Source organism: Trichoderma ghanense (assembly GCF_004382785.1).
Source record: "Trichoderma ghanense strain CCMA-1212 chromosome Unknown scaffold_5, whole genome shotgun sequence".
NCBI classification, from domain to species: domain Eukaryota; kingdom Fungi; phylum Ascomycota; class Sordariomycetes; order Hypocreales; family Hypocreaceae; genus Trichoderma; species Trichoderma ghanense.
In genome coordinates, this window is record NW_027395668.1 from 36,276 (window position 1) to 49,412 (window position 13,137).

Below are 13,137 nucleotides of genomic sequence, written 5' to 3' on the forward strand. Positions count from 1 at the left end.
CTAGTATATGCTTGCTTCACATTTGTTGAACAACGGCCCTTTTATGAATCATCCTAGTATTCTTTTTTTCTTCTATATTTTCTCTATGACGATGTTTGCCTAAATAAATAGACTTGTTGTTTTTTTCTTGCGTTATCTACCTATATCTACTACCGTCATCTACCCTTCTACGTACTATATACATTGTGAACAGGTACCTACTACTGGGGAGGCAGCCTCGCCAAACAAAAAGGGTGCTTTGGGGGCGCGTCAAGTTCGATGCTTCCAGCAGGTGTGGTCTCTCTCTCTCTCTCTCTACAGCTCGTCCTTTGTATGCGAGTTGCCACTCTCTAGGTTTCGGCTCTTGGTGTTTTTGCCTGCCGGCTCAGCTGCTCTCGAGTCTCCATTGTCTGAAAGCGTCTCTTTGCTTGCAATTCCCGTCTCTTGCTTAAAGAGCTGTCTCAAGGCCGCGATTTCTTCGTCGTAGGCCGTCCACTCGGGAATCTGCCTCCTCGCCCGGTCGAGCTTGGGCTCTTTGGTCAGCGGGTTGTTGCACAGGTCTATGGTTCGCGCTTGGCTGAGGCTCTCGTCGCTGCACCATGTCTCGCACCAGAGCCACTCCTGGGGCAAGCTGTGTATGGGGATGTGGAATTGCATGTGGTTCGGCAGGTCCTGATCCAGATTGGCCAGGCTGTTGGGGTCGGCGGAAAGGGAGTGGTATTGCTGGCGGAGGCGGTCGCCGGCAGCGAGCTCCCGGAAGCGCCTCAGGTCGACGACGTAGAGGGCGGAGATGTGGTACGGGCGGCCTCGGAGGTAGTTTGCCCAGTAGCCCTGTTTCCAGAAACGGAACCCTTCCATCTCGGTGCGGGAGTCGCACATGGGAGTGAATCCATAGGGGGCGCCTTCGAGATCGAGGTTCATCAGCTCGATCATGTCGGTGCGCACAACCTGGTCGGCATCCACGAAGATGACCTTGTCCAAAGACAGGGGAAACAAGACGTCCAAGAACAGAATCTTGTAGCCCCAGATCTCTCGTTGCTTCTCCTTCTGCTGGCGTAGCCAGTGGGGCCACTTGTATGATACCATCTCGTACTTGAACCCGTACTCCTGTGCCATGCGTGGTATGAACTCCTTGAAGGATGGAGAAAGGAATTGTTCGATGAACCAGAATTTGACGGTATGCTTCGTATGGCGCATCACCGAGACGATCATGATATTCAGCATGCGCTCATACAGGTGACCGCTGGCCACGGAGAAGATGTTGATCTCTGCGTGTTCCTGTGCAGAAAGCGACTTCTTGTTCGATTTCCCGCCGAAGAGGCCTTCTGCCAGTTTAAGCCCTTTGGCAACGATGTTATTTGAAGGCTCCTTCTCCTGAAGGACGTCCTCCGTTTCCATGCCGGCTCTTCTCTTGAGACGTGGGTACAGTGTTACGCCTTGGAAGTCAATCAACGCGAGCTCAGTACCGTTATCGCCAGCAACGGGGTTCCACCCTTGGGCACCGATGCTCTCGATCTCATATACCTCGGTGTTGCGACCTTCTTTGAGGCGAATGGAGTAGACTCCAGGATTGGCCTTGAACTGGAAGAATCCAAGGTTCGACATGACTATGGTGTCCGTAACGAGAGGATCCTTCTCTGTGGCGAGAACCAATTGGGCTCCTCGTGGCGCTGACCCTTTGCCCTCCCTGGAGTGTCCTTCGATGAGAATGTGCTTCAAGACATATGTTGCATGGACGGCTGTTTTCACCGCACTCAGTTTGATGTTGTCAAGGTCGTGGACGGAAATCAGAGGTGCTACCAGCCATGCGGGTGGCACATCGACCGCAGTTGTCAGCAAGGCTTCAGATGGCAGATTCTTGAAGGTAGCCACGAGGCCCCGGACGTCTCCATCTTCGTTAAAAGATGGTTGCGACTCCAACACGTATCGGAAAAAGCGCTTTACCGGGAGCTCCTCAACCTTGGTCATGGGGTTGATGAAGAGCTTCAAGTGGACACCCTCCAGCTCAGACAGCACCTTCAAGATGGGAGCCCACCTCTGGCCCTGTTCACTGACGGGGTTCAAGAGGCCCACGATGAATATGCTGGCGGTTTCTTGATCGCCTCGTTCAATGGCTGTGTGGGTTGCGTGCCACTTGTCATAGAGAGTGGTTCGAACAGATGGCGTCGACTCGAAAATGCCTTCAGGCAACTCGGAAATTGTAGAGAGGGCAGTGATGGAGGTCAACCTAGCGGCGTCCAGTGGAGTAGCCAGCTTTTCACTTAGGCCGAGTTCCTCGATCGCCCCGTAGACGGGAAGTATACGCCTCGTCCGTTCCACTTCCAAGAATTGTTGAAAGTCGTCGGCATCGAATTGGGAGCCTTCGGAAATTGGTCCGATCACTCGGCCGTTGAGCATGATCATCCGAGCCCCTGTGGGCATCTCGCTGGCGCTGAGGAACTGCTCGAGAGCCTCAAAGTACCCGTCATTGTTAGAATCCTCGGACTGGCTTTGTAAGAGATTGGTCAGTTCCTCGATGCCTTGGACGTCGCTCAGTAATTCCTGGTTGGATTGTAAAGCAGCAGTCACTGAAGCGGCGCCAATAGCAGCCGTGGGGTTGTGAACAATGTCCATCCTGACGCTGGGATTGCGGCGTTTGAACTCCAGAGCGGATAGGACCAGCTCTTTGCCGCTCGTCGTCGTGAGATCAGCGATGACAGTCACAGCTGCCCAGTCTTCTCTTTGCGATTCGGCAGCAGCTTGGAGAACAGGGACGGCCTCGAAAAGATTGGTATGCTCCTTGTAAACCTTGTTGATGTTCAGCACCCTAAGGCTCTTTTTCTCGTCGTCTGGCGTTATATAGCTGTTCCTCCTGGTGATTGCTCTGCTCAGGAACAGCCCTGGAGCCCAGTCGTCATCAGTGAGGAGGCCATGAAACACTCCCTTTTGCACAGTTTGAAGATCTTCGCCGATTTGCATCCCCAACTTTTGCATCCAACCTTCGTCACGAAAGATTGACAGGCCATTGAAGAAGGTTGGCCGGATGGGCGTGTCGACCTTCAATCGACCGGTCCATTGTTGGGCAAGTTTGAGTTGTTGCTGGTATGTGTCTGCTTCAAGAACTTCTCCAAGCGTCATTTTCTCCGAGCCTTCAAGGAGCTCATGGTCTGCCGTAATTTCTGCGAAGAGTTCCTCGTTACTCAGCTTTGAAGCAGCCTGTTGAAGCCGCCCTAGGTAGCCAACGAGGCCGCGGACACCATAATTCTCCAGGATGTGATAGGCTATCTTGGCTCTGGCGGCGGCCTCCGGTGTGGAAGTCAGGGGAACCAGACCAAATCTGACAGAGATACCTCGAGAGATGAATGACAACAACTGGGCAACGAACGAGACATCTTCTGAGCTTGAAAAATCCACCGGTGCAACAAGAGTGAAGATGTTTTTCGCAATTGGGGGCAGTTGTCCAGGATATGCTCGTTGTAACAGCTAAGACGATTAGCAATGATGCTTTTCTCTTCTCAGTCGCTTGCGGCTTACCGAGGCGATGCTTTTTGGGTATTGTTCGTATGCATCATCGTTCTCGAGATCGTTTAACCACATCAAGACTCGCCCATCCTCAAGACGATCGGTCCAGTCGTATCGCAGCGGCTCATCGGAGTCCTTGGCGAGAGCCACGCTTTGATGGCCGAGAATAGATACCGCTTGCTTCCCACTGAGGCCAAGGGCACGGAAGCCGTCGATGAGTTTTCGCTCTTGGCGCAGTCTTTCGATGAGAGCAAATGGCTCGATCTGACGTTCGATGAGCTGAACACCGTTCACCAAGAGGATGTTCATCCCGTCCGGCACTCCGAGTGCGCCGTTACTTTGAAATTCTTCTTCAAATTGTGACGAAACATTGTGAGCAACAATCGACGTGAGGAATTTGGGCAGATCCTGGGTCAGCTTGATCAATGTATCCAGTGGCTTGTCGCTTTGCAGTATGAATGATGCAGCTTTCAGTCCAAGTGACGAGAGATCTGATGACGCCAATGGTTTGATGTCAGCGACATCCTCATCGTCATCAAGACTGGTAGCAGAAGTAAGGGTCTCAGCGTGAGCTTCTTCATCGTGCGATCGATCATCGAGGACGATATAATCAGTCCTCTTCAGGGCCAACTCGACGCCATAACCGCTGATTGGTAGATCTGAGGCATGTGTAGTTTCACTTCGGCGATATCTTAGGCGATAGCTCAAAGAGCCCTCTCTTGCGGCTTTAGCAAGAGCTCTGTGAAATTCTCCAAAGGAGCTTGAAGTTGGATCGGCATAGAGGATGGCTTCCTTGCCCACACCAAGAGTGCGATCGAATGGCAGGTCCTTTGCTTGCCTGCTTCAGATGTTAGAGCTTGCCATGCATTCCATCATAGAAATACTGACAGAGAAGACAGTCCCTCTCTGTGGACTTTGTTCAGTCCAGGAGTGCAGTATTGCTTTCCCTCCAGCAGCACCCAGTTGATGCATCCTGACTCAGCGGCGCCATCCACTGCGGGTGCAACGGCAGTGGTGTAGTATTGATAATGAGCCTCTATCCGAGGGGCAGCGGATCGCAGAGACAAAGCAAGCTTGAATGTTGACAGTGCCTCGGGGCTCGATAGACTGCCGTCTTTTTGCAAGGCATCGAGGACTTCGGCGTATAAGGCAGCATCGGTAGAGTCAGAGGCGAAGTGTCCGGCTGCAATTCGGTCTAGCAGAGGGAAGTACGACGAGGAATTCTCTGCTGCTGCGGTCTCTCTGTCAACTGTTCAGTACTCGTTCGTCCTGTCGAGGCAAGAAAGGGCTGCGGAGAGGTACAGAAGCTCGAGGAGATATGGGCCAGCAGGGAAAGCTGCATTCATGCCCACATTCACGGTAGGAGTGCTATGAGCCTGCAAAGCAAGCAGAAGGCCGAGTATCAGATTCCATGGCCACCAGCGACGCTGTGTCATGATAGGTGACGGGGACGGGCGGAGCATATAAGAGGCGTCGACAGCCGAGATGATCCCTCCAGAAGCTGTTTCTCAGACATGCAGTACCATTGACGACACGAACAGATTGCGGCGGTAGAATAATAAGGGAGGGTAAGATATCTGTGCGCAGAACGGTGCAGTAGACGAAAAGGCGGGAATCTAGTCGTCTCCCCAGAGCTGTCCAAAAGCGTATGGGACAGCTATCCCGAAACGCTACATGCGAAACCGGCCACCAATTGTTGCGCCACATGTACTCGTTTGTATCAAAGCTTCCCCCACAATCTGCAATTGGACAGGAACAGGGTCAAACAACAAGAGAACAACCGAGCCTTATCAGTAACCCAAACCCGTTGTATACGGAGCAATATGTATAGAGATCACATGGATCATTAGGTAGACACCATGATGCTTGTCTGATTGAAGCAGCCTTTACCTATACAATTGCTTCACCACCTGGCACTTACAGGCTCTCATTCAAAGTACAAGCGCGCAGCATCATTGTAAAAAAGAACTCGAGGCGCTGAGGTGTCCGCTTGATAGGTATGCAGTAAACAGGTAGCGGTTTATGAAGATATGCAGTATAAGAGGGGTGAGGCACCCAAGGCGGTGAGATGTCACGGCCAATGAGCTTGCGGGGCTGAGACTGGCGCAATACCCACCTTGGAGATGGACACGATACTCAATTGGAAGCTGCTGGCCAATACGACCGCACTGTTCCATCTCGCTCCTTTTTATGCTGACTCTCTGGCCAGGCTTGAATAGCTGTTGTCGTCAGTCGAGGCCTCTCAAGCCAGTCGTCTACGTCTCCTCGCACGGGTGTCTGTCCGTCTATCCGTTCCTTTCCCCTTGATGCGCGAGGCTGCGACCTCACCTGCCCGCCAGAATGCAGTCCTCCCCGGGAATGTTGACCAAGGTATGTTGCCCATCCGGGAGCTGCTCGGTTGCGGGATCCTGAACTGACGCCCCTCAGTTTGAGTCGAAGTCGTCCAGGGCCAAAGGAATCGCGTTCCATCCGAAAAGGTAGCTGCATGCCTCCCCGTCTTGAGCGATAGACCTCGGAGAACTGATCTGGCATACTGCCTCTAGACCATGGATCCTCGTCGCCCTTCACTCCTCCACAATCCAGCTCTGGGATTACCGGATGGGCACATTGATCGATCGATTCGAGGAGCATGATGGGCCGGTTCGCGGCGTCGACTTCCACAAAACACAGCCGCTCTTTGTATCCGGTGGCGACGATTACAAGATCAAAGTCTGGTCGTACCAGACCCGACGATGCCTCTTTACCCTCAACGGCCATCTCGACTACGTGCGAACCGTCTTCTTCCACCACGAGCTTCCGTGGATTCTGTCCGCCTCCGATGATCAGACGATTCGAATCTGGAACTGGCAGAATCGTAGCTTGAGTATGTTGCATTCTCGTAAGCTGCTAGGAGTCTGCGTAAGACCGCTAATGCTTTCTCAGTTTGCACCATGACCGGCCATAACCACTATGCCATGTGCGCTCAATTCCACCCCAAGGAAGATCTTGTGGTCTCGGCCTCGCTTGACCAGTCGGTCCGTGTTTGGGATATCTCGGGGCTGCGGAAGAAGCACTCGGCACCGACTTCTATGAGCTACGAGGACCAAATCGCGCGTGCGAACCAAAACCAAACTGACATGTTCGGTAATACCGATGCCGTCGTCAAATTCGTCCTGGAAGGCCACGACCGTGGAGTCAACTGGGTAGCTTTCCATCCTACCATGCCCCTGATCGTTTCGGCCGGCGACGATCGCCTCGTCAAGCTCTGGCGTATGAGCGAAACCAAGGCCTGGGAAGTCGACACGTGCCGCGGGCACTTCCAGAACGCCTCGGGCTGTTTGTTCCACCCCCACCAGGACCTGATCCTGTCCGCCGGAGAGGATAAGACGATACGGGTTTGGGATCTCAACAAGAGGACTGCTGTGCAATCGTTCAAGAGGGAGAACGACCGCTTCTGGGTTATTGCCGCCCACCCTGAGATCAATCTGTTCGCAGCTGGCCATGACAACGGTGTTATGGTTTTCAAGCTGGAACGCGAACGCCCTGCCTCGGCGGTTCACCAGAACACTCTCTTCTACATCACCAAAGAGAAGCACGTCAAGTCCTACGACTTCCAGAAGGATGTGGAAAGCCCGACGTTGCTGTCGCTCAAGAAGCTTGGAAGCCCCTGGGTTACTCCTCGGACCCTGTCTTACAACCCTGCCGAGAGGTCTATTCTTGTCACCACCCCTAACGATGGTGGCTCTTATGAACTTGTCAGTCTTCCCAGAGATGGCTCTGGCGTTATTGAGCCGTCAGAATCCAAGAGGGGATCAGGAAATTCCGCAATCTTCGTCGCCAGAAACCGCTTCGCTGTACTCAACGTTGCCAACCAAACTATCGATATCAAGGATCTGTCGAACAACACAGCTCGTTCATTCAAGCCTCCGACCGGGACCACTGATATCTACTTCGGAGGCACAGGCAATCTCCTCATCATCACACCAACTACTGTCTATCTTTACGATATTCAGCAGAAGAAGACCACCGCAGAGCTTTCCATCAATGGCGTCAAATACATTGTGTGGTCCAACGACGGGCTTTACGCCGCCTTGTTGAGCAAGCACAACGTGACCATTGTCACAAAGACACTTGAGCAAATCAGCACCCTGCACGAGACTATCCGCATCAAGAGTGCCACTTGGGATGATGCGGGCATTCTCCTCTACTCGACCCTGAACCATGTCAAGTATGCTTTGCTCAATGGCGACAATGGCATTGTTCGGACACTTGATCAGACCGTCTATCTCGTGCGCGTCAAGGGCCGAAACGTCTATTGCTTAGATAGAGCAGCGAAGCCTCGCATCCTGCGCATCGACCCGACGGAGTATCGTTTCAAGATGGCCTTGGTCAAGCGAAACTACGAAGAAATGCTTCACATCATCCGCACTTCCAGCCTTGTCGGCCAGTCTATCATTTCTTACCTGCAGAAGAAAGGTTATCCCGAAATTGCGCTGCAATTCGTTCAGGACCCCACCACTCGATTCGACTTGGCGATTGAATGCGGCAATCTGGATGTTGCTGTGGAGATGGCCAAGGAGCTGGACAAGCCTAAATTCTGGACTCGACTGGCCACTGAAGCCCTCTCCCACGGTAACCACCAGATTGTGGAGATGTGCTACCAGAAGCTGAAGCAATTCGATAAGCTCTCCTTCCTCTATTTGACAACAGGCGACCACTCGAAGCTTGCTCGGATGGCCAAGATTGCAGAGCATCGTGGAGACTTCACCGCGCGATTCCAGAACGCCCTCTACCTTGGCGACGTCGAAGACCGCATTCAGATGCTCAAGGAGATCGATTTGTGTATGTTTCACTCGTTTCAACTTGCTATGGTAATGGACTGCTGACTGTTCCATACAGATCCCCTTGCGTATACGACGGCCAAGTCCCACGGGCTGGAGGAAGAATGCGAAGCAATCCTCGAGGCCTCTGGTCTCACAGAAGATCAGCTAACCATGCCCGCCCTAGGCAAGCCGTTGGTACCACCAAAGCCCGTGGTATCGACCTTCAAGAGCAACTGGCCCACCAAGGCTAGCTCACAGTCGTACTTTGAAAACGCTCTGCTTGGCCAGGTTGAAGGCTTGTCATTGGAGGATGAACCAAGTGCCGCCAATGGAGTCGACGCTGAGCATGTTGCCAAAGACGAACCGGCAGAAAACCTCATTGCTATCGCTGGCGATGACGATGACGATGCAGCAGGCTGGGATATGGGTGATGACGATGTTCCTGAGATCGAGAATGACTTTGTGAATGTAGACAGTGCGGAAGCCGGCGGTGCTGGAAGCTGCGAGGCTGATGCCTGGGCACGAAACTCACCTCTGGCTGTCGACCACGTTGCTGGCGGCTCATTCGAATCGGCTATGCAGCTCTTGAATCGCCAGGTGGGCGCAGTCGAATTCGACCCCCTGAAGCCCCGATTCCTGGAGGTGTATCGAGCTTCCAAGACTTTCTTGCCGGCGTTGCCTAACCTGCCTCCCCTCGTTAACTATGTTCGTCGTACCATCGATGAAACGGATCTACGCAAGGTTCTGCCCATCATCCCGCGCGATCTTGAGCATTTGGCCTCGAATGATCTGCAAAAGGGCTACGATTCGATGAAGGCGAACAAGCTGGAAGACGGCGTCAAGATCTTCCAGGGCATCCTGCATGCTATCTTGGTCAATGCCGTCTCCAGTGAGAGCGAAGTGTCGGAGGCCAAGAAGCTGCTTGCTTCAGCGAGGGAATACACCATTGCGATGAGCATTGAGCTTGCCAGGAGAAACCTTGGCTCGGCCGATGAGGTCGCTCAGGACCCTGCGAAATTGAAGAAGAGCCTAGAACTCGCCGCTTACTTCACCATCCCCAAGATCGAGGTGCCTCACAGGCAGATTGCACTGCTCAGCGCTATCAAGGTGGCAATCAAGAGCAGGAACTATAACTCTGCTTTGGGCTTCGCGAACCGCATCATTGCAAATGGAGGTTCGAGCAAAATCGTCGAGAACGTAAGTCAAGAAGCACACGGACCTATTGTGATGTAGATCTTCCGTTTCCAATTCCGATACTAATTGTTTTCAACATAGGCCAAGAAGACGAAAGCTCAATGCGAGAGGAATCCAACCGACAGCGTCGAGATTGAGTTTGACCAGTTTGCGGAATTTGAAATTTGTGCCGCCAGCCACACTCCAATCTATAGCGGAGCCCCATTCGAAGAGTGCGCCTTTGATGGCTCAAAGTATCACTCGAGCTACAAGGGATCGGTTTGTAGGGTGTGCGGAGTTTGCGAGATTGGCAAGCACGGTAGCGGCTTGAGATTGTTTTCATAGACACTTAATTTGGGCTTGGAATTGTCAAAATGAGAGAGGGGGGCTCAAAAGGGGCGTAACAGTATCATAGTCATGGAATATAACTGAATGGCATCGAAGGATGTTGCCGGCAGCGAGGGTTCAGTGATGGCCGGGTTGGTGAAAGTCATTCCAGTGTCATTCACAACTCATGCTTAATGTCATAGTACTAGACTCTTATGAATTATTATCTTGCTTAACCAATGATATTGTATGCTGATGTATATTGTGAGGTGTTGCATCTAAATCAAAACTAAACCGTTGCGGCTAGAAATCCTCTACACAATGGTTTCTAGCTCGCGAGCATAGCCCAGTGTGTTCTCCATGATCATTTGGCTCATGTCTTTGGCATAAGCTCCCTCCTCACTGCCATCAGCGGCCGTGTTGGGGAAGTAGATGTGGCCCTCCTTAACGACCCATCCGCGGTGCTTGGCGAACTGAATAACATCTCCCTCCGAGTTCAGGAATAATAGTGATTTGGTGGAGCTTATCGGAAGGCTGGGGTAGGCTCGTTCGCTGCTGCTGGCAATCTCGGACCGTATCTGGTTCTTGAGAATCTGTTTCCCATCCTTCCAGTTAGCCATCTGTCACGGACGCAACAATGGCACGTCAAGCCATCGGGATACGCACCTCGGAGAAGACACTGTACTCATCACAGGGCACCTCGCTGCTCTTCATGGCCTTCCATACACGGTCATAGCTCCCCTCCATCAGCCACCTCTCCAAGCGAACGGGATAGCCCAGATACCGGTCGCCCTCGACGTCGGTCCCGCCGCCATCCCTGTTCGCCAGACTCTCCAGCTCTGAGTGGAACTCGGCGTAGCGGCCTTGCGTGAGGAGCAGCAGCAAGCTCAGTCCCGTGACCTTGTTGCGTTCGGGGATGTTTGGCGGCAGAGTGACGGACGGCAGCTCATAGAAGGGCTGCAGCTGCTGGACGTAGCGCGTGAAGGCATCTGCGTTCTTGGCGCGAATGGAGAAGAGGGCACCTTGTTCGTACGTCTCCCGGGCAAGGACGAGAAGGTTCGAGGGCGTTGAGGAGGTCGGAGTCAGGGCGTTGAGGCTGAGGAGGATCAGCTTGGCCTTGGAGAGCAGGGCGCTGGCCTCCGGATAGCTCATCTGAGGGGCCTGCTTGAGCTGGGCGAGGATCTGGGCGAGGCTTCGGTCAGCCATGGTTGCCGCGAGAATGCTACCTCTGAGAGACGATTGGAAAGAGGTTGTCGAAATCGAGAAGAAAGGTATTGTGTGGCGGATTGGGCGTCGATGTGCCAGCGCTTGTGAAGTGTTTGCAGCCGTACGGAGACTTGCAGGTGTTGATGTGTGGTGGCTTAAAGGTGCTGGTATTCTAGGCTGAACGATGACGAAGAGGTGTTAGACGGGTATCGAATAGTGGGCGGTAGGTGCGAATCCTGACTAAGCTTGATAGCTCTTAGTGGATAAGCAAACAGCTTCCCACCCAAATAGGCGGGACCACGAATAAAGATGCGACTGGCGTCTGCATTCTCATTGAAGAGTAACATGATACAGATTATAGGGTACTAATATTGAAGTGCTGATAGTATTTATGGTTTCTTGAATCATACATCTTCATCTGTCTCTGACCGAAGGGGTTGCCGATGCTGCTCACAGCAGCCTAGGGAAGGTCGTCCGTATATCGGGCTAATGCTCCCTGTCTAGCGCTGTATTCTGCCTCTCTTCTTCTCGATTTCTCCAGATCAGCCGCCCACATGGCTGCACCTGCGGCCGTAGTCAGGAGGAAGAAGAAAGAAAGCACAGGAATAAGTTCGAGAATCATGGCCACCGTCCCAAAGAAGACGTATTCCCACTCAAGGCTCTTGATTTCCTTGGCTTGCGCTGCCTTTGACAAGCCACGAAGTTGGAACCAGCGGTAATGTGAGAGTTTCCCCATCCGCGTCCCGGTGATGACGATGAACGCAATTGTTCCAACATAGGGGATCAGGTTGAGAGGAAGGAAGAATATGAGCTCTACAACTTGAATCGTGCTCCACGGATTGAAGGTTGCCGGACTTGTCGGCTTTCCCAGCATCTTGACTGCATTGGGTGCATCTTCGAACAGGATGCGGTGAGGAGCAATCAAATCCTTCAGTGAGAGATTGATAAGAGTAGCCTGGAAATGAACTTTAGCTTGAGACTGAAGGGCTGGGTTCCCTCTGTGCTTTTGGACTTACGTCAAAGACATCCACCCGACATTCATCGACAAAGAAGCCCTCAAAGAGACCTTGGATGATCACCAATCCTTCTCCCAACACAAGCACGACGGCGTTGACCCATGCGCCCCAGCCATGGAAGATGGCCAGGAATAAGAACTGCGGGAGGAAGGCGAACGAGAACAGCACGAAGTATACGAAAAACGAGATTAGAGACAAGGGCAGTAGCCTTCCGAATAGAAGAGGCCAAAACTCTCTGTGTCGCGAGAAGTACCAGATGCCGCGAAACGGGTAGCTTGCCGCAACGGCTGCGCGCTTGAGGTAGATGAATGGTCGATAATTGCAGTGCCTGACAGTAGGGGCATGCTCTCCAAGAGGTGGCAGCGAGTTGCTGTGCGGCATCGGAGAAGACATGGTTGTCTCACTGACGGCAACGGTGAGGCATATGAGACACAAGTAGGTGAGGCTGGCCGTGATGCCTAAAAGAAATCCGTCGTGGCGATGCTCGTCCAGGTTTGGTGTTACAGACACTTTGAGCATGTGCCCATGCGTGCGTTGAACCTCCCACCAATCAACATGCTTCTAGCTGCATGTACTAAATTTGGCACTGTTCCTGAACATGATTGGCCCGAATGGCAGCTCGGGATAGTGCCATACGAACATCAACACACGTTTGGCTGTATATCCATCTGCTTCACGTTGTTCAGGAATCAGTGTATTGCGAAAAATTACTCTACGAGGCTCGCCAGTATGAACCTGCGATACATCAGCCGCCATCGTAGTGCTGGCCTGGTATGAAGCCCTACGCATGGCCTCGAATATGCGCGGTTCCTCGATGGATGGCATCCTGCTCCTGTTCCTGCCTCTCGTGCACTGCACTTACACCACCATGGCAGCATCTTTCGTACACCTGCCTGTTCGGAAGACTCAACATCATGAGGGAAAGCACCAAGGCACGGCTGTACAAGGTCAAAACGCGAATACGGCGGTAAATGCGAGACCCGTGACGTCGCTGCTCGGACGTTGAGCGAGATTCCACTGCTCTTTCCCATCATGGTGCTCAGTCTCTGTGCCGGATGACGGCGTTACGTCAACCTGTCGGTTGTTGACTGCTCCTGCCTCTGTTTCTATTCCTATCTTCTTGTTCGATAGGC

At 52.7% G+C, this 13,137-nt stretch overlaps 4 protein-coding genes across 4 annotated transcripts; 1 reads left to right on the forward strand and 3 right to left on the reverse strand.

Annotated features, from left to right (window-relative positions):
• Nucleotides 1–294: 294 nt before the first annotated feature.
• On the reverse strand, nt 295–4,916 carry CCMA1212_004945 (UDP-glucose:glycoprotein glucosyltransferase; the record flags this gene model as incomplete). The annotated part of the gene is made up of 4 exons (XM_073702228.1): nt 295–3,441; nt 3,493–4,318; nt 4,369–4,722; nt 4,783–4,916. 4 exons carry the CDS (start codon nt 4,914–4,916, stop codon nt 295–297), a joined length of 4,461 nt encoding a protein of 1,486 aa, XP_073558703.1.
• Nucleotides 4,917–5,820: 904 nt separating this feature from the next.
• On the forward strand, nt 5,821–9,800 carry CCMA1212_004946 (uncharacterized protein; the record flags this gene model as incomplete). The annotated part of the gene is made up of 6 exons (XM_073702229.1): nt 5,821–5,850; nt 5,908–5,957; nt 6,024–6,343; nt 6,403–8,301; nt 8,359–9,479; nt 9,558–9,800. 6 exons carry the CDS (start codon nt 5,821–5,823, stop codon nt 9,798–9,800), a joined length of 3,663 nt encoding a protein of 1,220 aa, XP_073558706.1.
• A 296-nt stretch (nt 9,801–10,096) lies between these two features.
• CCMA1212_004947 (26S proteasome regulatory subunit RPN12) lies at nt 10,097–11,406 on the reverse strand (the record flags this gene model as incomplete). The annotated part of the gene is made up of 3 exons (XM_073702230.1): nt 10,097–10,375; nt 10,449–11,010; nt 11,399–11,406. 3 exons carry the CDS (start codon nt 11,404–11,406, stop codon nt 10,097–10,099), a joined length of 849 nt encoding a protein of 282 aa, XP_073558705.1.
• A 42-nt stretch (nt 11,407–11,448) lies between these two features.
• Nucleotides 11,449–12,397, reverse strand: CCMA1212_004948 (uncharacterized protein; the record flags this gene model as incomplete). The annotated part of the gene is made up of 2 exons (XM_073702231.1): nt 11,449–11,943; nt 12,005–12,397. The coding sequence occupies 2 exons, from the start codon at nt 12,395–12,397 to the stop codon at nt 11,449–11,451; spliced, it is 888 nt and encodes a 295-aa protein (XP_073558711.1).
• Between the last annotated feature and the right edge of the window lie 740 nt (nt 12,398–13,137).